Genomic DNA, 23,887 nt, shown 5'->3' with positions numbered 1-23,887 from the left:
TGAAGATGTATTTTCCACTTAATTTTGATTAAATTATCAATAAGATGAACAACATATTAAATAATAATGCGTGAAAGCTCCAGAAAAACTGCAAACGGGCTGCTAATGTATTTTTTCTTCTAAGAGGTTTTATTGAGAATACAAAAAAAAGAAAAACAGGTCATACTGCATTTTGTAATGTAACGATGTTCATGACATGTCATAATTTCCCCTGAGAAATAATTATTCTGCATATTTTCTGACTTTAACTGGTCATCTGTTCATTGATCATCCTATTTGTGATAACAAATTAACCATCGACTGGAAGTTAAGGACCTTTTACTTCCAAATGGTCTCTTTAGCCTTTTCAGATGAGTCCCGGACTTAATGCCAAAAAGTCTCTCAGTTTGGTTGTGAAAGTTTTACTTATGGGACTGAATAATTCGCTGAGAGGGAAGTCCATCATGATTTTCACACATTCAGAATTTGTCAGCAGCAGAAATATATTTAGAGAGAAAGTTTCTAATTTCTGAAATGTGAATGGTCTCTCTGACGGTTGTGTCTCTGCTGCGGACTTGCAGTAGGCCGCTCTCCAGAGTCTTTTCACCGATCACCACAGTGAAGAGAACGCCCATCTCATCATATCTGGAATCAATTTACAGAAAAACACAAGTGATGATCCATAGTTTCTGCATTTCTCCTGATAGTGAACAGAAAGACATTTCAACACTAAGAGGCATTTATTTACTTGGCATTCAGAAGCTCTAAAGATGTTGGCACAGCTTCAAGATATCCGGGCCACGCAGAGATCTTAGCTTCCAGAAGTTCCTGCAGAAGGCCTTCACACACCTACGATAAATGTTCAAGCAATTAACATTCTTCCTTTTATGCATGCTGATTAGATCATTTCATATTCCGGGATCAAAGGTCAGCAGAATAAAGATCTGACCTGCCTCAGTTCCACCGTGGCTCCCTTGCCAATGTCTAAAGCCACTTTGACAGGAGCCAACACTGGATGCAGCTTTAAAACCTAAAACAGAAGCAGAAAACTGGAGGTCACTAAAAAGAGAAGTATTCCAGGTGAGATGCGGCGCAGCATCACCTTTCTCTGCTGCAGCCTCACCTTTCTCTGCTGCAGCCTCTTTTTGCCGTCTTCTCTTCTGAGCTGCTGGAGTGAGTTGGACAGGAAAGCCATCGCGCCGCGGTCCATGTTGCCGCTTACAGACACAACGTGGGGAATGGACTTTCGACCATCTCGAGTCTGAAGCGCAAGCAGCAAGTCAGAAAATGGTTACATGTTATCTGAAACAGCAGAATAAAATAATAATTTAACCTGATGGACTTAAAATATTTCCCTGCAGTCTTTTTTTCTGAATGAACTTTAGCTTCACCTTAGAAAATGGTGGAAAGCTGCAAAAACAGAAAAATCTTACCAAGTATTTTTAGTCTAGTTTCTAGTGCAAATATCTTAATACACTTGAAATGAGAGAAAGCTGACAGTTTATATTTGATTTGGGTTGCATCACAGAGTTAAGAGTGAAACAGCATTGCAGAAAGAACATGGGGAGAAAGAAGGACTAAAAGATTCAGGCTGACCTGCAGTTTGGTGCGGATGCCCTTATACGTCTGCAGCAGCTCTGCGTCTCCTCGGCACCACAGCGTCTCCAGGGATTCGAGGCCCCACGGAAACTTGTACAAGATCTTCACCCCACGAGACGTTTTCTCTTCAAGCTCGTTTTCAGGCACCTCAGTGCTGCTGAAGTCAGAGGGAGACAAGGCGAACTGGACGGGTTGAAAGGAAATGACAAAACAAAATGGATGACGTATGATAAAGTCTGAGACTGAAACTACCAAAGAGTTGTTAATCTGATCATGATCGTGTAAGCTCAACATCAATATTTGGTAAAAAAAAAACCCTCTTCCTCTTTCATTCACTTTATCATCATCATCATCATCAACATATTCTGGAAAGTCTAAATTCAAACAATAGTGTCTGGTTTTCTTATAAATTTAAACATTTCTGTTTTCATATTATTTCAACTCATTTCTCAGCAGGAAGTTTTCCCATCGTCTCTTTTATTTGAGTTTCTGTCAACACTCACCTTCCTCCACCACTTCAGCCTGTGGCGGGCCCAGTGATCCAGCCACTGGGAAGAAGAGCGAGGAGAGCAAAACCAAACCAGAGACGTCTGGGTGACCTCAGCGGAGCTGGCAGGAAGAAAGAAACGAGTCAGTGAAACTAAACAGACACTTGACATCTTGTGGAAGCCACAACCAGAAAACCATCATTTCTATTCTAGAGCTACAAATGTGTCTGTAAAATCAAAATCACTCATCTGATAAGTTAATTAAAACCACAACAAGTGCAGTCATAAAATCACTTGTTGATTCTGTAGGTTCTCAGGAACAGGTGAAATAAATTTAAAGATGTTAAGCTTGTAATCCGAGGGAGTAACGTAGGGCTGGACAATAAATCAACATCAACGTATTCTGTGACAGACACATGATCAATATCAGTAGATAAGGCATCTGATAGAATTTCCAATAATTCCACTGAACTCTGAACCAGAACCACACAGCATTCTGGGGAATGTAGGCAGAGAAAAGACTTCAGCTGCTCAACCTCTCACTGCAAAGCAAAGTTGGTGGAATCAACTAACTCACTCATTCTTTGGTTACCTAGCAACAACCTGTTCAAGTAATTGGCGCAGCAGCAGTTACACGCTTCCTAACTGCTTAAAAATAAAACAGTAACAGCATGGGATGAAAACTGTGGATAAAACTGTTTGAGGTTACACCATCAGTTGGGCAGCATTTCAGATATTTGGAGTATCTGAAGCCTCACCAACCAGAGCCATCTGAAGGCTGGAAACACAGACCGGACTCAGCCAGGCCGAAAGGAAGCTTTTTGTTCACCATCTCCAGAGAGGGCGCAAACTGCTCCAAGGCACCTGTAAACACATCGTGAGTTTTACAATAAATCCTGGAAGCACAAATTTACAATGGTACTAGGGCCATTGTAGATAGAGAAACAAGAAAATAAAAGTTTCAATTTTCACCAAAAAAAATGTAAACTTTTTTTCAATTTGTGAGACTGTTAGATTAATCTCACAAATTTTCAAGAAAAAAAAAACTTGGACATTTCTGATTTTGAAAGGCCAAAAAAATTTTGCTAGAAGAAGCTCAGAAGGTTTCAAGACTAAAAAAAAAAGTTGACTTTTGGAAATCTCAAAATTTCTCATTTTTTTACAAGCAAAATTTAAACTTTGCAAACTCAGAAATCTCCAAGTTTTTTTCTGGAAAATTTCTGAGATTAAACTAAGAAATATTTCTAGCAGATTTTAAACTATTCAAACTATTCCAACAATTTTTCCCAGAACATTTCTGACCTTTTCAAATTTCCCATTTTCATCTAGAAAATATATTTTTTAACTTTTCAAACTCAGGTGTTTCCAAGTTTTTCCTAGAAAATTTCTAAGATTAATCTGAAAATTTCTGTTTTTTCTAGCAAACTTAACATTTTTCAAACTCAGAAAATTTCAGGTTTTTTCAAGAGCATTTCTGAGGTAAATCTCAAAATTTCTCAGTAATTTCTAGTATTTTTAAAAAAATTATTTTTCAAACTCATAAACTTCAATTTTTTTCTAGCAAAATTTCAACTTTTCAACAGCAGATATTTTAACATTTCTCTAGAAATTTTCTGAGATTAAGCTAAAAAAAAAAAAATTGAGTTCTTTTGGCGGAAATTTGCTGCTTTTTTCTATATACATTGTGCAAATTTCCAAAACGTATGATAATTATAGGAGGATGCATTGTTTCTACCTTGAAGTAAACTTGTTCTCACAGATGGAGAGCTCAGCAGGAGCCTGTTGAGCTTCTGGATCAGCTGCTCTCTGCTCAACTCAGCCTGATCCAGTATCTGCTGGAAACGTTCAGATTCAATAACCCGGGCTCCTCCAGCTCCCCTGTCCGGGCTGCTGCTCACAGTATTCACCCCGAACACCCAAGCCCTGGACCCGGTCACCGAGTGCCACCACTGCTGCAGCAGGTTCCTCCTCAACTCCACGCCCAAAGGTCCGTAGCTGCAGCTCCAGCCTCTCCGGAACAGCTCCGAGTTGCTCTCTCCGGGAGAAATATAGTATCTGTCCGCACAGAGCTGCAGTAAAGTCCGGACCCGGTCCAAAACATCAGGCGGTGCTGTGTCACAATGTCCTCTGGTGCTGTTCAGTGGAGATTTACGCTGTGACAGGACGCAGCGTCTGGCGCTCAGAGTCAGCATGCTGAAGGTGGAGAGTAACCCCGGCCCAAATATCAAGCTAAGTCAGGAATAAATTATGATAAAATCATTTATGTGCACCTTCTGTGCCACACTTACTCCTAAATCCTGCTGTAACCGCAAATGTTTCCTTCGAATGTTTGAAGGAAACATTTGCGGATGACGAACAAAAAACAGCTCCGAATGTAGCGAAGCCGAGCGGCGTCACAAACCGCAACATTTACGGTTTTTACGGTCTCTGCTCTCCCGGTGCAAAATCCGCTATAATATCTGGAAAAAGTATTGTAACATACAAAACAACTACATCAGGGTCAAGTATCTATGGAGATACATACAGCGTGCTTTCCAGATCCGGAACTTAATGATTAACATCCGGGTTATGACGTGAGAGAATCTGGTTACTAAGCAACGAGAAGTGGCTTAACGGTAACATATTTCCAATACTCTACCTAAAATGTATTGGCAACCAGTTTGATTTTAATAAAACTATTATAATTTCTGCCGCAATAATACATATTGTCTGTAGTTAAACTTATTGTATTACATATTTTATAGTCAGTAAACTCGAATTAGTTTAAAGTTTGATACCATATTAGCCACAGTCATGGCAACTAGTAGTCCACAGTAAGAAAAAAATAAATAAATACTGTGAATATTCAGATAATTTTATACATAAAATTATCAAATTATTAAAATATACTTCATAAAATACGTGTAAAAACTGGACTTTGTGTGTGTGTTTCTACATTATGTCCTGGCTCTCTGCAATAGGCTTAAATTATTTTATTTGTATGGTTGTGTAGATTTTGTGACTGTTGACTAATTTGATTATGTAGAACATTGAACATAAGCTTTTAGAATTGTAAAGGTTACCAACCCTTTATTCAATTAAAAATGTCAAATATTTAATCTGAATTGGACGTTTCAGATTTCTTTAGACCATGAGCTTAAAATAAAAAGACAATTAGCTAGGAAGGTTCTTTGAAGACGTTACTGTGTCCCTGTTGAATCAATTTCTCTTTTCATGGCAAGTCTAGTAAGAAAAACAAGATGCACGTCTACAAAAAGAAGACTAAATGTTATGCTATTGTTGTGTTTGCTGAAAGTGATCCATTTACATACAAATAGATCAACCTAGTCAGAAACAGTTCACATTTTATTGCAAATCTTGAGGAAAAAAAATCTGAAAAAATTACAAGCAAGAATTTCAGCCAAATTAGTTTTAATATTTATAAACCGTGGTGTGAAGGAATCCTCTTTTCAATGTGCAATTTTACAAATAAATGTCTCCTCTTATCCTTCACACACCTGACACAAAAAGGTTTTAAGAAAAGTATCTAAAAACCATCCCCACTCCCTTAAATATTCAACACAAGTCAGACAAGATTGGATTTTCTTATTTTTATTTAAAAGGGACCCTGGGCACCCTTCAGATACAATTTTCATAACATCACTTTAAACTGAAAGTGAAAACACAGGATTACCTAGTAAAAATAAATTACTGAGGAATGTAACAAAAAAAAATCAAATAAAATAAAAAAATACAGTCCAGGAAAAGTGCAGCAATCATGTTTACACTATGGGAGACTTATGATCCCATTTACTCATCTGGGTTTACTGAATAATTCCAACCATGCTGTAAGCAAAACAACGTTAAACAAATACAAAGAATAATATGAGAATCGTACGGTAAGATTTCAAGACTCACGTTGGGGTTTGATAATGTGAATTTACAATATTTACTGAGGGAATGGCGGCGGCATCGGGTAGGGCACCATCGGTGGCGGCGGCGGTGGCTGTTGGTTCTGTGGCGGTGGCTGAGAGTTGAAGGGGAACGGCGGGTGGTTCACGCCGTTCTGGGCGGGCCTCTGCATACCGCCAAACTGAGGGGGGCCCTGGAAGTTCTGGTTACCAAAGCCGCCAGCGCCGCCTTGGTTTGGTGCAGCGCTAAAGTTACCCTGTCCGTTACTATTGCTGTAATTGCTGTTGCCATAGTTACCGCTAGAATTGCTATTGTTGCCTCCGTAATTCCCACCGTTTTGGGCTTTGTTTCCCCCAAAGGCAGTTTTCGGGCCGTTGCCGAACCCTCTATCGCCGTCCCTGTCCCTGTAGCCGCCGCCGCCACCGAAGTTACTTCTGCCGCCTGAATACCTATCGCGACGGTCATCCCTATAGCCACCTCTTCCCCCCCGTCCGCGACCTGCATCAGCGGAAGACAAAACAAGAGACAGTGATGAATACATTAAATCTGAAGATGCAGTGTTGAGATACAGAAATATGCCAATACATTAGAATATCAAACATTTCAGGGTTTTTTTAAGTTCAAAATGGAAACCCCACTTATAGATACATTATATGAAGTGACACAGAAAGACTGTGTTTACTAATTTTGATGAATATGGTTCATGACTAAAGGAAACCCAAATTTCTTTATGCATTTGAATTTTTATGTCATACAGTGCACACACAAATTGAATAGTGTATAGTGCACACATATGTCATACAGTGCACACATATGACATAAGAATGTGTGCACTATACACTACAATTTTCCTGGAAAATTACACTACAAAGTAGGCCTGTCAAAATTAAACATTTTGACAAATTTTCATAGGCCTATTGATAATTGTCCCAGAAGCTTTTGCAATAAACAACAATATTGTTGTTTTGAGACCATTTTCAAGTAATATAATGGTAATGGTATAATAATGCAAGACCACATTCTGAAAGATCAATAAACTTTAAATTCTAACAAACATTTAACACTGGAATTGGAAGAAATTTTAAATATCCTAAATAACTAAACAAATCAACATAAATAAATAAATGTAATTATCTGAAAACAAAATTGTCCTTCAAAAAAATTAAAAGAAAACAAAGGACTAGTTAAGACCAAAGCACCAGACTGAAAACTAGTTTTCATCATCCAAATGGAAATTAGTACGGTCGTTTTAATTTATCATGCGATTGATGCATTTCTTGTTTAATGCGACAGGTCTACTACAATTAGACCAATTTAATAAAGAAATCTAACTCCACAGATTGTTGTATCAAGGCATGTCTATGGAAGGTTGAGTGGAAGGAAAAACTGGTGGAAAAAAGGGGCAAAACAACCATAAGGGGAATTATGATGATAAGCTTATTCAATATTCTTTTCTGGGGGAATTGCAGTTCATGCGCTACAACGGTCACATTCACATTCCTTATGTTAAGCCATTTCAGAAACTTTCTCTGGGATGAGAAGTAAAGTACTGGACTGGATAAAACAGGAAGCAGTTACGTCACCATATATTTCATGCAAAAAAACCCTAATCAATAATTATCAGTAAAGTCAGACGAAACGCTGTCTGTCAAAGCAGACAGCTGCAAAGCCAAATACACCTGTCCAAAGTGCTGCCTCTGCAGATTTTAATCAAAATGAAAATGGGAAAAAGTAGCCAGACGGTAATAAGTGCATACGCGTGTCTTCCTTTTGTAATATCGTGATATATTTTTCAGCCATATTGTCCAGTTCTACACCAAATAAAAAGAAATATTTTTTTTCCTCACTATTAGAAGTTAAATCAGACCAAACTTCTCTCGTTTTAGATTAGTTAGAATTACGAAAATTATTTCAATTTGCTAAATGCCAGAAAACCTGGTGAGAATCTTTTTTTAGAGACTGAATTGTTATTTTTTTTTAATTCAGAAGTTTACATACAGGATATACCCTTCCCTTTCCTTACTGTGAAAGTTAAATAACCCACAATCCAGCAATACATCACATTATTGAACAAATGACCAAAACTTTCCCTCCCCCTCCTGAAACACAGTTAGCAACAAGATGGCTGTTAATATCAGCTTAGATTTATTTGTTGGACCAATACCGATGTTAATGACAAATACAGCTCTATAAAAAAATTAAGAGACCACTTGAAATGATCCGTTTCTATGATTTTATTTTCATAGGTAATATTTGAGTAAAATGAACATTATTCTTTTTCTCTATGAACTATTGACAGCATGTCTGCGAAATTCCAAGCAAAGATTTAGTATTTATTTGCAGAAAATGAGAAATGGTCAAAATAACAAAAAAGATGCAGTACTTTCAGACCTCAAATAATGTAAAAAGAAAACAAGTTTGTTTTCATTTAGAAGCAACAACACTAATGTTTTAACTCAGGAAGAGTTCAGAAATCAATAATTGGTGGAATAACCAGGAGGTTTTCAATGCGGTTCAGTGCAGTGGACTCTTAAGTTTTTTCCAGAGCTGTATCTTGACGTTAGTACCGATATATTGTGCGTCCCTAATAACAAAGCCATAAAAAGTTTATTACCTACAAAAATTGGTAATTTAATTTTAGTTTTAGTTTACCTCCTCTGTCCTCTGCCATCTGGATGAGCTTGGGATTGATGGCCTGGTTAGCCTCGCGCAGCACAGAGATCAGGTCGCTGGCCTGTTTCATGTTGTTGGGGGTGAAGAAGGTGTAGGCTGTGCCCGTTTTTTGACTGCGGGCCGTGCGGCCAATGCGGTGGATATAGTCCTCGGAGGAGTTAGGGTAGTCATAATTGATGACAAATTTCACATCCTCCACATCTGTGAAAGTGTTGCAGTGTGGCAAAACAATACATAGGAGGCCACAGAATTTTGCACACCACAACAGCCAGATCAGAGGGAAAAGTTAGCAACTTGTCAATGCTGAGGGGAGAAAAGTGGTTATTTAGCTGTGGAGGAAAGAGATTAGAGGCAACAAAGGAGTGTGTAAACATCTATTCCATGGGAATACTACTGTGGGAAGAGAGAAACGATGCACACTCCTATTGCTTACCCTAATCAAGAGTCAAAGACAGTCTCCCTTGACTACAAAAGGGAGTAAAGATAGATTTAAGTCTTACCATAAAAGGAGTATGCATTCACTAGTCCTTTCCCAATGCAGCGAAATCCCCCACATATTGTCAAGTGACATCCAGGAGCTTCTACGCAGTTAGGCCGACCATATGCACTGGGACCTCCTCATGAGCCAATATAGGACCATTGAGTGGTACATTTTTGCAGGTTCAGGTTTTTCCCCAGTACACTCTCATAAGAACCTTGATATTAAAGGCCGCACTGCACGTCTTGCCAAGACAAACTAGACTATGCACCAATTAAAAAACGGGACCCTTTCAAACCACAAACAAAAGAGTCCCAGCATTGACCCTTGCGGGACTCCGATGCAAGCATAAAGTAAAGCCCTCCCCCCACTTCATCAGTTTCATCGAGGCAAGATCTTCCAAGAAGCCAGTGTTCACTTGAGAAAATGTCTCTCGTTGGCAGGTCTCGACATGACTATAAAACGCAGGCGAGGGAGGAACTTTGGTTTTCAGCTTTCTCATTCTCCTCTGTTTAGATGTTCCCACTAGTCCCTCAACACATGTGCCAGGTCTCAATTTTCAGAGACAAAAAAAATTTCAAAACTGCTCTCTCCATTTCACGAAATCCAGCACGAGAAACAAACCAGCCGTCAAATTTTGACAAGCTGACCCCCATGCTACATGAAACGAGTGCCTAGAGATAATGTTTGTTCCAAATCTCAAACAAAGTGACTTGCGTAACTGCAACCTCTTACACAACATGCAAGGCCAATGTCACAGCATCGAGCATATATGTATATTTTCGTATGTTTGAGTTGGAACCAGCTGGATGGATACTTGTTGGGTGAAATCCATGGACAGAGAACAGATGTGTGTGTATTTCAACAACATATCAGAGACAAAGGCTTAGCCACGCAGCCTTTTGAAGATCACTGGCACACAAGAGCTTTCACCTCTCTAGGCCCACTGGGTGGCAAGCCAGTGGAGCAAATCCAATATGTCCTCCTTCTCCCTCTCGAGGCCTGGGACTGTCATGCCTAGCGCCTGCCACAAAGACTGCACCTTAAGGTGAGGAAAAACTCAGAAAATGCATAGAGAAGTTAAAGAAAGCAGAAAACTTTCTTTAAAATAAGGAAAACACTGATAAGTGGAGCAACTCAATGGCATACTGACCTAAACCACGGGAAGCCACGTCAGTAGCAATCAGAATTGGAGCTTTGCCAAATCTGAACTCTGTAAACAAACAACAGTTTCAATCAGCCAACAGATGAATCTGGACACAGTTTATATTCTATTGCTTTAAAGCTGAGGCATGCTACTTTTATTAAAAATATGTTTTTCTACATATTTGTTAAAACTGTCACTATGTCCTGACAGTATAGTATGAAACAGATAATCTGTGATAATCTGTCTTCTCCCAGTACTAACTACAGAAATACACTGCTGAGTCAGAAACGACCGATCACAGCAGGGAGGCGGGACTTAGCGCTGTCAATCACTCTTATGAACTGCTGGTTCTGCCATGAATGCTAAGGCTAATTAGCATGGCCATCAATGACAGCAGATAGACAATTTTCCTGCAATATTAAGTTGTTTCTCCACCATAAATACTAGGGCTGAAACAATTCCTCGAATAATTTGAGTACCTCGATTATTAAAATTCCTCGAGGAAAATGTACCTGCCTCGAAGCGTCGTTAACTTATGTTTTTTATCCGATTACTCAATTAATCGTAAGAGTAATCGATTGATTACTAAAATATTAGTTTACAACAGCCCTAATAAACACATTGAGTACCGCATATATGAGTTTGATTGACAGCGCCAAGACCCTCCTCCTGGCTCTGATTGGTTTTCAGTATCAATCTAACAATCAATATCAGATTAGGGAGGAGCTGGATATTTTCAAAGATTATCTGTCTCACATTATACAGTCATGATATGGTGACAGTAAAACAAACATTGTCTATAACAGTTACAGACACCAGCTTTAGCATGAAATGTAAAAAAAAACAAAGAAAAATAAAAAATACAGCCTTACCATTAAGAACCCAGTCCCTTTCTTGCTGGCTCTTGTCTCCATGGATACCCATTGCTGGCCACCTACAGACACAGATAACATAGAAACCCTTTAACTCAGGCGGTTCAAAATTATTCTAATATACACGCTAAAAAAAGGGAGCAATTTTCACCTAAAATAAACCATATACAATACAGCTGGAAATGGTATAAATCCTCACCCATCTCTTCTCATTCTCCTGGTAAGTTCATCACAACGTCGCTTGGTCTCCACAAAGATAATGGTCTTGTTCTCCTTTTCGCTCATGATCTCCTCCAACAAACGGATCAGCCTTAAAACAGCAGAAAATAAAGTTTTAACTGATCAAATCTACAGTAATAATCTTTGCAGGAATATGATGGGAAGCAGATGTGAGGGTGCTATAACCGGTTTCCTTTAGATCTATTTGCTTGTTTGTATACCAACTCATCAAATGTGTCTTTTCCATCAGACCGGTTTCAGTGCATAACAGTTTCTAAGCAGCAATTCTTTGTATTTCCACAAAGACAAAACCCCTGGTTATATAACCAGGAGCTATCCCAGCCCAGTGTGCTGAAGGATTCACTGAAATAGTAGCCGATTAAAACATGCCTCGTTTAAAACTCCAGAGTTTTGTTTCATTTTTGATTTGTCTAATAAAAACAAGCAGCAAAAACAAAGCACAACAGTGACATGTTAGAATAACAGAAGCCGACTGTCCCTCCCTCTTGTTTATTTTTGAGGAAGTGAATCTTTTCGTATCACCAGGTGGTGCTACTAGATTCTGCTCTAAAAATGTCTCCATCACTGGTGGATGCCACAGGTAACTGTTTAAAACCGGATTCTGATGTTACAGCGTTTATGTGCTGGGATACTCCAATACATATTATGGTGGTTGAACTGTCTTCATGCACTAGAGTCCCTCACAAAAAATAAAAAAATAAAACAGAGAGAGGATTAAATAAGAAATAAATGAGAGAGAAAAAGCAACCTGCTTCCATACCCAATCAATTAAGATTTGACTCTAATGCCAGTAAGGGTTAAGAACTGCAGCCTCTTTGGTGGAAAAGCTCAGTTTTCTACTCACTTGTCCTCCTTCTCCAGGTCATTGCAGACATCAACTATCTGCAGGATGTTATGATTGGCACTGAGCTGCAATGCACCAATATTGATCTGGACATAATCCTTCAGGAAGTCCTCAGCCAGCTGACGAACCTCTTTCGGCCAGGTGGCGCTCCACATCAGAGTCTGACGATCAGGCTGATAAAAAAAAATAAATTTTATAATGTCAATTCTACTTACAGTTAAAAAAAATAAACTGAGTGATTCGTTCATTTCTTGCATGGCAGTGATGCATCTATGTTGAAGCTAACCGTCTCCTCTATGAAAGGCAAAACTCACCCGAATTTGTTCCACTATTTTGCGGATCTGAGGTTCAAAGCCCATGTCCAGCATGCGGTCGGCTTCATCCAGCACAAGGTAGGTGCAACGACGCAGATTGGTTTTACCACACTCCAGGAAATCAATGAGACGGCCTGGAGTAGCGATGCAAATCTCCACTCCTTCAATAAAAACAACAACAGTGATCAATAAAAACAGAAAGGAGTTGTGTTTACATCAGAGCATTAAGAAAGTAGGCCTACCCCTCTCCAGGTCCCTTATTTGTGGCCCTTTTGGCGCGCCACCATAGATGCAGGTACTCTTGAGACGAGAAGCCCTCCCATATTCAGCAGCCACTTGTTGCACCTGCTGAGCCAGCTCCCGGGTCGGGGCCAGAACCAAGCACTATGGAAAACAGAATCACTTCAGCTAATCAACCACATTATTAGTCAATTACTTCAGTCACACACAGCTGACGTTTACATTTAGTCTTCATTCACACTGCAGCCTGAAGTGACCCAAATCTGATTTTTTTTTTGACTTAATGCGACCTGTCCCTGATCTTTTCACGACAGTCTGAACAACACAGATCACATTTTTTTGAATGCAACCCAGGTTATATGTGGTCCTAAATTAGATACATATCTAATCTTTTAAAAGGTGACCCGAGTCTGAACAACCAAGTCACATTCATCCGACATTAACGTCATTGATAATTTACAAATGTCACTATTCTGCATCCTGATACGAGCAAGAAGGAACAAAAACAACCACGACTGATGACAATGAGGATTAAGTTGTTAATGTTCTGCTCTGGTTGAATAACAAATTTAAAGTTATAAGATATGCTTCACCATTAGCATTCACGTTAACTTCAACAATCACTGAGCTCACTGTGTGTGTGTGACATCACTGCACCCTCTACAGGACACTTTCAGGTCATCTCCAGTTCACACTGGAGAACACATACAGGTCGCATAAACAGCTCTAAAAAAACTAAGAGACCAATTAAAATGATTAGTTTCACTGATTTTACTCTTTACATGTATATGTTTTTTTTTATTCTCTGAACTACTGACAACATGTCTCTGAAATTCCAAGCAAAAATTTTGTATTTATTTGCAGAAAATGAGAAATGGTCAAAATAACAAAAAGGTGCAGTGCTTTCAGACCTCAAATAATGCAATAAAAACAAGTTCATATTCATGTAGAAAAAACAATACTAATATTTTAACTCCGTAACAGTTCAGGAATCAATATTTGGTGGAATAACCAGGAGGTTTTCAATGGGGTTCAGCGCAGTGGTCTTTTTACCAGAGCCGTATATGGAAATGTGAACAACCATGCAAAAATATTCAGATTTCACCAAAAATCAGAACTGAGCATTAAAGCCTGGAATGTGAATGTACCATTAGTTTAAAGTTCTTTGTTCCTATATAGCAACAAAAAACATCATAGACAACAACAGCTCAAGGCGTACTTACAATGGGTCCGTCTCCGTGCTCCAAGAACGGCTGATGTTGGATGTGAACAATTGCCGGCAGAAGATACTAAAAAAGTTTAATGAAAAAAGATGCTTAACACCCAATGCATGTCTTCAGACCCCCACTTTCTTACATTATCGTTTATCATGATGCATTTCTTATTATAAGACTTTGATTTATTATTGTCATGATAAAATCCAATTAATGTTGTTTAAACTCCCCAAAACTGTCCGAATATTGTTAGCTTTGCTACTTTCTCTAGTTTGCCTAATGAGTGATCAATAAATTCAAAAAAAAAAATTAAATGCAGTTATTTTGTGCAGTTTTGTGACACAAATCACACTTCTTTATGTGACCAGTGTCCTAAAGAAATGAGTATCTTTTTCAAGAGCAGTATTTGTGTTTGTGGGGAGAGTTGTCTAAAAAAAGAAGTTATAAACAGTTCTTATCGTCACCTTTATTTTTATCAGAGTAGTACCACAAACTATCATAAGACTAAGTTCATATTGCTCATTCTTAAGTTAAATATGTTAAACTTGCACTTAAGAAGGAAAGAAAGTACTTGAAGGAAGTAAGAAGCGATCACTTACAGCAATGGTTTTCCCAGAGCCAGTTTGAGCGATGCCCACCATGTCTTTGCCGCTCAGAGCGACTGGCCACCCCTGGGACTGGATTGGAGTCGGGTCAGTGAAGTTCTGCTTAACAATAACATCCATGACATAGCCTGAGAAAATGGGACATTCAAGTTTATTTACTGGTAGCATGGCAGAACGTTTGAATATATCGGGAGTAAATAATATCAGAATTGGTTTGAGTTGTTTTGGAGACGTTTTGGCTCACTTGGAAAAGCAGCTTCATGGAATTTAACGATCGGTTTGGGACAATCTCTGCCTTTCACTGTGACTTCTTTGCTTCTCCGATACTCTTCAACCTCTTGCTGAAATTGGAAAAGAAAAAACAGGAAAGACGAAATTAGTTTTTCACTCTGCTTCTACAAAATAAATTCACTTCGACTTACAGATCGAAGAGGTAAATCAGAAACTCTGAAACGAATCTCTTTCTCACCAGAGGTCTGTGTGTGACGTCCGGGTGTTCCTGGTAGAAGTTCTTCTGAAACTTTGGAAGCTCATCCAGGTTCCAGTGTCTCTTCCTCAGCCTTTCTCCGGGGTTTCCAAACTTTCCTGGAGGAGGGCCTCCCCTGTTGCCTCCTCCACCGCCACCAAAACGAGGAGGGCCGCCACCATAACTGAAGAAGAAACAAATCATTTCGTAAAGAAAAAAAATAACCGTTCATGTCAAAGTCTAAAAAATATCAATTATTTGCCATTTTAACAAAACCTAAATTTGAAGCTGAATGTCAGAAAAAATATATTCAACTGTGAAACTGTTGCTAAAAATTGCAATGACAATATCAGCTAAGAATAACATTTGGTAACATTTTATTTGAAGGGGTGTGTGGAAGACTGACATGAAACTGTCAAACATGACATAACAGGGGTCATGAACATGAAGGAATCTTCATGAATGTTTACACCTGTTGTCACAAAGTGTCATTCAGTAAATAATGACACTTTTAATGCAAAGTTGCATTAAAAGTTGCATTAAAAGTGTCAACTTTGCATTGAAAGTGTCATTATTTACTGAATGACATTTCATGACAACAGTCATAAACATTTATGAAGACTCCTTCATGTTCATGACTGCTGTCATGTCAGTCTGATGCACGCCCCTTAAAATGAAGTGCTGCCTTCTTTATATAAACACATTTTTCTGTGTTTATATAAAGAAAATTGGTATAAAAGTAAACTTCAGGTTTGGGAGTTCATTCAACTGGCTAAACATGTTATCAATATAAAGAGTCTGAATACATGAAAATAAATATTTTTTCCAAGACGTCCTTTGCAAATGTGATGCTGCACACACTGACATCGCTATGGCAACTCCATATACTGTGCAGCTTTACTAATGATGTCTATGCACTCATTTGGGAAAGACCTTCCACAGTTGCTAAGAGCGAGCAAATCGTCCAGCTCTCATGCCACGTAATAAATCTTAAAGCCCAAAAGCCAGTCCCTGTCGTTGGTGTAATCTGTGATAACTTCAGCTGCAGAAACAATCTATGACACAGTTCATATTTTTAAAGACTGGTTTATTGTTGTTCAGACTAAGGAGATTTGTATGAACCTTAGTTTTATAGCACAGTAACTTTTTAATAAATTCAGATGTAAAGCCATTATGGATTTATTTCTGTTTGCCAATACTCAATGTTCTCGCTGGGGAAACATTGAATTCAAGCATACTGCAGTGTGGATCAGAGACAAGGTTCCATACCATACCAACTTTATTTATGAAGCACTTTATACATCGACAGGACCAAAGTGCTGTACACAATCATAAAATACAAAGCATATTATAAAATAGAAAAGGTGTACATTTTGATTTAAAAGCTTGTTCTTACCAAAGTAGATCTAAACTGGTAGTGTGATAAAGTTCTCATATTCAGAGTACTTCCTTATTGCATCTGTTATGGGAGTAGTTCATTGATGAGACTTTCTAGTTGTTCAATAAAATTCTCTATATCTTCTCTTAGTAGATGCAACCCATTTGCAGCCATTGTTACACAAATGACTATTCCTGAAGTAATTTTAACCAAATTGGTGCATCTGTTTAAATGTGTTGTAAGGCAAATGTTACCAAATCTATCACACCTTAGAGCATATTATGATAATTATATCAATAGGTTTTTTTTAGCAATATAAACAAATGGAAAAGAGGCCAAATTTGGAATGTTTTGATCCATCAAACAACCTGCTTTCATCACCCATCGTCGGAAATAGATTGTAGCTATTTTTAAGTATTTTTTTTTTTTTACGTAACAAGATAAACAAAACACCAATCTGTAATTTTAAAGGTTATTTTCTTGATATAAATGGTTGGAAGGAGGAAATTGAATGAGGTCGGTGGTTGCGTTGGTGTAATTACTGGATGTAGCGAACAAACTGACCGGGATGCAACATGGTGACCTACTTAAAAACACGGTGAATTACGGGAGGGTCGTTTTGCCTCCAGTAAAATACATTCAGATTGAGAATATTGCGTATGAAATGAGCCTATTTGCCAGGCGTTTTTGCCCTTCAAACACAACTGCAAGATAAGGGCAGACTGCGTCACAAGGCCGGGGAGGAAACAGTGGAGGCTGCCGATCAGCTGCAGACACAAGGCCTCCGTTTGCTGCCATTTTAGCTCCGATGACCAAACGGTGAATATTTTCCAGGCTCCGCGAGCCGCACGCGTGCCAACGGTCAACCAAAACGCACAATTTAGTACATGAATCTCACTCAGTCACCCAGTATTAATAACTACTCTAAACGTCCGTGATTTTTTTTTGTGTGTAGAAAACACGGCCGTGAAACCGACGTCATCAGTGTCTAAACACTCAGCTGCGAAACACAGAGAACAATAACTGAAGACAAACTGATACATACCCTCTATCTCTGCCCCGGTCTCTGTCTGAAAAGCCAGGCATTGTTTAGAAAATTGCTGCGGAAAGGTAAATTAAGTCAAAAATATTGTCAGTCGGTCTATAAGTCTGGTGAGCGATAGGGCTGTTAGAAGAACCGGGTGAAAAGAAAATGCCGGCCGGCTCACAAACACAGACCATCGAGGCGGAAATGACCTCAGAGGCGGCGACTTACATGCATATCCATCCGCGTCCGAAAAACATTTGTTGTGGTCCTACTTTGTACCTGAAATTACCATCAAATACTTTCCCCTCTTGGCTTTATGAATGGTGATGATATTTTACCAGTAAGCTTAATTTGTGATACTCAAGTTCCTTTGGAATATATATGTAATTTACAAAATAAATGCAAACAAATTAAATCTGATGAAGTTGAAAACAGTGAAACAGGGAAATGCACCGAAGGTTGTATTTCTATAACTGAAGTCAAAAATTTCATTTGGAAATTAAATCAATACAAACTTCATTATGTTCCTGTTTCAAGTTCAAAAACCAGTACAACTTCCCAATGGGTATGCTCAGTGATCACTGTAACCATTAGCAGCAAAATAAACAAATAATCTATTTGTTTGTCATTTGCACTTTCAAACACTTTTCAAACACTTTTAGTAAGCATTGACATGTTTACTAAAAGAGGGTTAGCCACAACGTGTGACTGATTTATTGAGTCACACGTGAGATGATTAGATGTGTGAATCAATTTCTCTTTACTTCAGGTATCAGTTTATTAAAGGTAGCCATATTAGATTTTGAGGTCGATGTTGATGACTTTCCTACTTAGAATTATGAATCTTATGATCCTTTTCATTTAATCTTGAAAATGTCAGCTTCTAAGTTAAACTGGATAATGTAATTGAACCAAACCTTTCACTCAGTCAAGCAGGGCCAATTTATTGAGTTATGACAGCACAACAAACTGAAAACAATAAACTGCTTTTTCTGTTTGTATCAAAGTTTTAAATTGTGTGTTTATCGAGTTTTCACTTGCTAAAACAGTTTGAGAACCTGTGGAGGTGACTGTCTCTTTGCATTAAACCAGTAGAAGAGCCTATCAACACTCCCCCAGAGGCCAGGCACTTCCCCAAGCTGCTATCAAGTCTGCGGATGAGTTTGTCCCATTTTGGTTTTTCACTTACTTCCCCTTTCTGCCCATTCTGATGCTTGCTTATGACGATAGAAAGCCATGTTCACCACGTCTAGATGCCTAAATGTTTTGGGTTGAACCCAATGGTTGAACCATCTGATTGGCTGAAGCAAGTTTTGATGTTAAGTAATTGAACGATTGACCTTCAAAGTGGCCTATGGGTGTTACTGTTAGCTGTCTGTTGTGTCTTTTTATGAAATCCGCACACAGCTTATTATACTGTAATGTTTTGCACAGATTGCACATTTATTTGAACGGTAATGGTGCTAATGTAACATTTTGTTTTCTACTTGTGAAGCTGAGATTGAAAGAAAATCCTCATATCCAGAAAAAATGGATGCTGTCATTTTGGACAGTTCGCTTCTGCACAGTTTTATACTTTTGCAGTTTTTGGTCCGTTTCTTGACTTTTCCAGGTTTGAAGAGGAGCTCTGTGCTTTTCTGCTGTGGTTTGTTTAGGCACAAAATGGAAGTAAGTGACGTGGAAATTGTTCCAAAAACAGCAGGCCTCAGTCCCAATCCAAAACATTTTCTTAGCTGATGTAAATTATCTCCTGTCCTTTCATCTGAAACAGAGAAACACACATTTTTTAAAACCCCAAATTTCACAAATAGAAAATTGAAAGATTTTCAAAGGTGCTTAAACACGAATGCAAAAGAGTAGAGTTCTATTACTGTCACAAAAAATCCCTTATTTTGGAGGTTGTAATTTCCTGTTTTTATGAGGGGGAACAAACAATGCCAAAACTGAGAATAAATATAAGTGAAATAAACCAGAAAGGGAGAAATCTAAAACCAGAGAAACCAGAAGAAATGATGAAAACTGATCAACCAGGATGAACAAATATTGCAAAAACGAATAAATATCAAAAACACATAACATAAACCACACGTTAAAAACCAAAACACCCAAGAACTGGGACATAAAAGCTTCAAATTTAAATACATACTGTTCTAGTTGATGAGATGCCGGTTTAAGTTTGTCATTATGGACAGTCGCCTTCAATTTGTCCTGTGTGAAACAAATAAAATATTTATGATTGGAAACTAGATTTAGGTTGATGCTTCCAGAGTAACTGTATGATACGGCAGCTTTAGGTCATCAAAAAAATCTGATCAAATAAAATCTCACCACAGATACTATTTCAACACAATTTAAGTATTTAATAGCAAAACTCAATCAATACATGATCAGGATATTACTGACCTAACACAACAGTTAATAAAGTTAAATAAAACACATCAAGGATGAATAAAACCCATTTATAATTGATCACTTTTTAAGTTTCTGTACTTTCTAAGCTTTGTTTTCTTTTCATCTGGCCTCTCCTCTACTCTTGGCAGGAAACATAGTAAAATTTTAGATTACTTTTTGTTTTTTCCTCACAGTGGTGCTGTTAAACTGGGGGATTTTCCCATCGGTATAGTTCCACTTTCCCTCAAAAGAAAGAAGCTGGTTTAATGTGTATGTCTAAGGTTTCAGAGAAAGTCACTCATGGTGATTTAATGTTACCTCAGTAACTTTAAGTGTCTGTAAGTGGTGAGTCAGATAACCACATTTCCCTACATTAAATTACAGAAAATGTATTTAAATCTTCAGTCATCAAACTGGTTGATACAAGATACCTGGAAGAGTCAGGTAGAAAATAATCAAAACTTCAAATGTAAAAGTGACTAAAGGGTAAAAGAGCTACCATCCCATTTGGTCTTGGAGCATTTTGTCCCTTCGCCAATCCATGCTCTAATTTCTGTGTATGGTTTGGCACCAATTCATGCCCAGAACTGCCATGAAACTACAAAGATATAAAAGTGACTGGAACGACCAGCATTGCTTTTTTAAAATGTCAGCCACCCCATTTTTTAAAATCTTTTTATACCCAACTTATTTGTATGTTATAAATTGGGTTACAGAACTGAGAAATTGCTTCTTTGTCTCAGTTTTGGGCTTTTCACAGCCCAAAACTGTGAAACAGACAGATCATCTCAGCAGACATTTTTGCTGGTGTGGTATCCAACTATTTTACAACTGTCCAAAACACGACTGTTAGGTTAATTAGTCGTTCTAAATTGTCTTTATCTATTGGTGTATGTGCCTGGTTGTTTGTCCTGTTTTGTCTGGGATTTATCCACCTTTCAATCAACAACTTTTAGAGAAAAGCTCTTGCCCAACAGCAACATTTTAGTGATCATTTGTCTCCATAATCCACCAAAATACTCATCTAAGAGATTTAAAGTAATATCCAATAGGTAAAAAAAAAATCATGGGTACAAAATGGAGGCAGGTTGAAGGATATGACCAGAAGAATATTATTGATGAATATTATGAAAACAAAGATTTTTTTTATGCTTCAAAATACATGGAGGATGAAAATCACTATATTATTTTATTATTTAATCCAAAATGAGAAAGGAAAAAGGTTTGCAATTCACTGTATAATAGGAGGAACCACACATCTAAAGTTAAAACCCTTTTAAAGAGCTTTATACATCACAATAACGTTTACTGTTCTACTTCCTCTCTGTTTTTTTAACCTAATAGACATAGACATCTACCTAGAACTTAAAAACAAATATAATGTGATCACTGTGTGTCATGATTTGGATCCTTACCGCAGGACTTGTTGCGCCAGGTGTCTATCTTTTTCCTGAGTTCAGTGTTAATAATAGTTAACTGTTCAGTCAGGTTCCTGTAATCAGAGTTACTTTTCTCCAGCTGCTTTTTGTCGCTTTGGTCCTGAGACTCTGTTGCAACACGAAGGAAAACAAAATAAATAGTTTTGCAGGATGTTCCATCATATGGTAAACATACAACTTTGGGTATTTTTTTTCCTTTATTTAAAAAAAGAATTACTTTGGACTGCGAGGTAGATGTTTCCAGCCAGTAGGAGCAAACACACCACACCCATGAAAACACAGGCCCATTTGAAAGTACTCCTCTTCACGGACGTTTCGCTGCCAAAGGACACTAAACAGGGAGTAAATACCTTAACATCTTTCTAAAGTAAACTACCAAAGCAAAATCAAGGAATATTTTGTTTTTGCTACAGTACAGCAGCTTCTACACAGAATCAGCAGCGCTCTTACTTTTGGACTGAGTCTGTGAAAGTCCTGAAGGGTTTGGCGACGTGTCCTCCACCCAGGGGATGTCGAACACTCGCAGGCTTTCTGTACTCACGTAGATGTCCACCATGCTTTCCCTGCTGTCCTGCTCAAAGTGAACATGTTTAACACAGCCAGGCTCCACAGACAGGCTACCTGACATTGTTTCTGCATAGATATTCCCAACATATACTGTTCTTAGCAGCTGCTGTTCTGGTTTCACTCTTTTGTTTTACTAATCTCTAATGTGGGATGATTTCCAAAAGAGGTAGAGCACTTGGTATATAAAAGGGGAAGAGTTAAAATTAGGAAGTTAAGGTTTGAGTGTCTGTTTGTTTTTCATAGATCTGCATGAGCATCACATCTTGCATTTTGTGATTGAGAACTAGAAGCCGTTTTCACATTTTAGTCAGAAGAAATGGTCGTTTTTAATGTGACTTCCTGTCCTGGTTGGCAAAGGGCAGCTAGTTTCACTCCCAAAAAGTTTTCTGTTGCTTGTTTTCATGTCAAATCAATGTAACTCCCTGCAGTGTAAACACATTAGGCATCACAGGAAAATACTACTAAATGTTGGGTGGCTGATCACCCTGAAATTAGAGTCATAGGAAATACGATTGTTGATTAAATGTTAAAACAACTTGCCATACAAAGTCTGATCGAAAAGTCTTCCAGCCTAATTTAAAGGGCTATTGTAAATGTTATTAAACATTCAGGATTATATGTGGGTCAAGGTCATGCATATTTAGAAGAGAGGTTCTTTAATACGTTCAGCGAGTCATCTCTACAGAAAAAACTTAATCTTTGCAAATTAGTCATTCTTTCTGAAGGTAGACACTATTAAGTTTAGATGTTCAATTTATTATTTCTGATCAATAGAAAATCTCAGATCAAAATTCACATATGTAGAAATGTACTGAAGGTGTTAACAACCGTTGCTGAGTATAAAAAATGATTTTATTTAATTTTTACATACTTGTTAAAACTATGTCATGATGTCATGACAGTATAATACAAGACAGGTAATGTGAAAAAATCCAAGTTCCTTTGCATTCTCCTATGGTCTGAACAAATACACAGTTCCTTTGGAAACAACCAATCAGAATCATGGGGAGGGTCTTGGGGCTGACAATCATTCTTGTGTACAAGCTGCTCACAGTCTCCTCATTTCTCTCTGTAATGCTACATCAAGTTCATTGAAACAGTGGAAAAACTGTTTTCCTGTAATGGTGAGTTGTTTATCCACCGTTAGCACATTGTGTCATTAATAATTCAGATCTATTTATAGTTAATTGTTTCTTCCCATTTCACATGTTTAGGAAAGTGCAGAGGACGGCACATCTGTCAACTGCCAGATAGCTGCGTTACCACTGTGTTCTTTTAGATATGTCAAACATAACCATTAAATGCTGTACAGTTTTTAATCCAGCTACTCTTTTGCCAGCACCTGTGGAAGGCCAACCACATGACTGTGTTGCTGAATGGGACGTCCTGTGTTTTCCCCGACCTGATCTGAAGCAAGAACCGCTCTCAGATGCAGAACTCACATTGTTTGTTGATGGAAGTGCATCCAGAGATCCGCACTCTGGCGCCATCTTTCACCACTTCAAAAGACCCCATTTCTTTAGGAGACGCGGCAGCTGATGCTGCTGCCAGATCTGCAGCCAGAAGGTCTCTACCCAAAACCATTCACTACTAAAAGTGGGAGCACTGACACCTTTGCCTCTTACTTTACAAGATTTTCAATCCCATGCAAATCCCAAAGAAAAGTCTGTCTGGAAGTCTCACGGGGCTGAACTTAAAGATGGTGTCTGGATTGGTCCAAATGACAATCCCTGCCTCCCTGAAAAATTTTTCAGACCCTTCTGCGTGACGTCACATGGTGTTGACCATGTGTCGAAGGGAGGAATGTTGAGGGAGATGGACAAATTATGGTTTACAGTAAATTTTTCACAGTAAACTTTTCAAAATCAGCTCACATTTTTTGTGAAAACTGCATTATCTGTGCTCAAAACAACATTGCAAAAGGTCACAAAATGCAAGGAACAGGAGCACACCCACAGACACACACACCTTTTCAACATGTAATGATTGATTTTATTGAGCTCACCCCATGTGAAAAGAAAAAAATATTGTTTAG

The 23,887-nt window shown here is 38.2% G+C and overlaps 2 protein-coding genes across 5 annotated transcripts; both read right to left on the bottom strand.

The window, feature by feature from the left end:
• Positions 1–100: 100 nt before the first annotated feature.
• Positions 101–4,626, bottom strand: polg2 (polymerase (DNA directed), gamma 2, accessory subunit). 4 transcript variants are annotated; one of them, XM_032563044.1, is made up of 9 exons: positions 4,355–4,626; positions 3,802–4,259; positions 2,825–2,930; positions 2,082–2,187; positions 1,576–1,761; positions 1,103–1,240; positions 929–1,009; positions 728–828; positions 101–624 (listed from the first exon to the last, which is right to left on the bottom strand). In XM_032563044.1, the coding sequence occupies exons 2-9, from the start codon at positions 4,256–4,258 to the stop codon at positions 459–461; spliced, it is 1,341 nt and encodes a 446-aa protein (XP_032418935.1). In that variant the 5' UTR covers position 4,259; positions 4,355–4,626; the 3' UTR covers positions 101–458. The 4 variants fall into 4 exon arrangements, with proteins under 4 accessions (XP_032418935.1, XP_032418938.1, XP_032418937.1 ...); XM_032563047.1 differs by having other exon boundaries at positions 508–624; positions 933–1,009; positions 3,802–4,626; XM_032563046.1 differs by having other exon boundaries at positions 510–631; positions 3,802–4,626.
• Positions 4,627–5,641: 1,015 nt separating this feature from the next.
• Positions 5,642–17,656, bottom strand: LOC116719737 (probable ATP-dependent RNA helicase DDX5). Its single transcript, XM_032562381.1, has 13 exons — positions 17,474–17,656; positions 15,054–15,234; positions 14,829–14,925; positions 14,579–14,712; positions 13,989–14,054; positions 12,768–12,909; positions 12,526–12,686; positions 12,212–12,384; positions 11,327–11,437; positions 11,128–11,189; positions 10,262–10,321; positions 8,610–8,831; positions 5,642–6,455 (listed from the first exon to the last, which is right to left on the bottom strand). Exons 1-13 carry the CDS (start codon positions 17,512–17,514, stop codon positions 5,995–5,997), a joined length of 1,911 nt encoding a protein of 636 aa, XP_032418272.1. The 5' UTR covers positions 17,515–17,656; the 3' UTR covers positions 5,642–5,994.
• Positions 17,657–23,887: the final 6,231 nt, after the last annotated feature.

This window comes from Xiphophorus hellerii, chromosome 5 (genome assembly GCF_003331165.1).
Source record: "Xiphophorus hellerii strain 12219 chromosome 5, Xiphophorus_hellerii-4.1, whole genome shotgun sequence".
Taxonomy (NCBI): Eukaryota; Metazoa; Chordata; class Actinopteri; order Cyprinodontiformes; family Poeciliidae; genus Xiphophorus; species Xiphophorus hellerii.
This window is presented reverse-complemented; position numbering and strand designations above follow the sequence as displayed.

What these genes read in the sequence shown, in the direction of transcription:
- polg2 (XM_032563044.1), bottom strand. Translation starts at nt 4,258, where the DNA reads ATGCTGACTCTGAGCGCCAGACGCTGCGTCCTGTCACAGCGTAAATCT. An exon ending in CCTTCAGATGGCTCTGGTTG is followed by an intron (nt 2,188 to 2,824) that starts GTGAGGCTTCAG and finishes TCTTCCTGCCAG; the next exon opens with CTCCGCTGAGGTCACCCAGA. An exon ending in CCACGGTGGAACTGAGGCAG is followed by an intron (nt 829 to 928) that starts GTCAGATCTTTA and finishes CATTTATCGTAG; the next exon opens with GTGTGTGAAGGCCTTCTGCA.
- LOC116719737 (XM_032562381.1), bottom strand. Translation starts at nt 17,514, where the DNA reads ATGCCTGGCTTTTCAGACAGAGACCGGGGCAGAGATAGAGG. An exon ending in AGCACGGAGACGGACCCATT is followed by an intron (nt 12,910 to 13,988) that starts GTAAGTACGCCT and finishes TGTTTTCCATAG; the next exon opens with TGCTTGGTTCTGGCCCCGAC. An exon ending in CGTGGCTTCCCGTGGTTTAG is followed by an intron (nt 8,832 to 10,261) that starts GTCAGTATGCCA and finishes ACACTTTCACAG; the next exon opens with ATGTGGAGGATGTGAAATTT.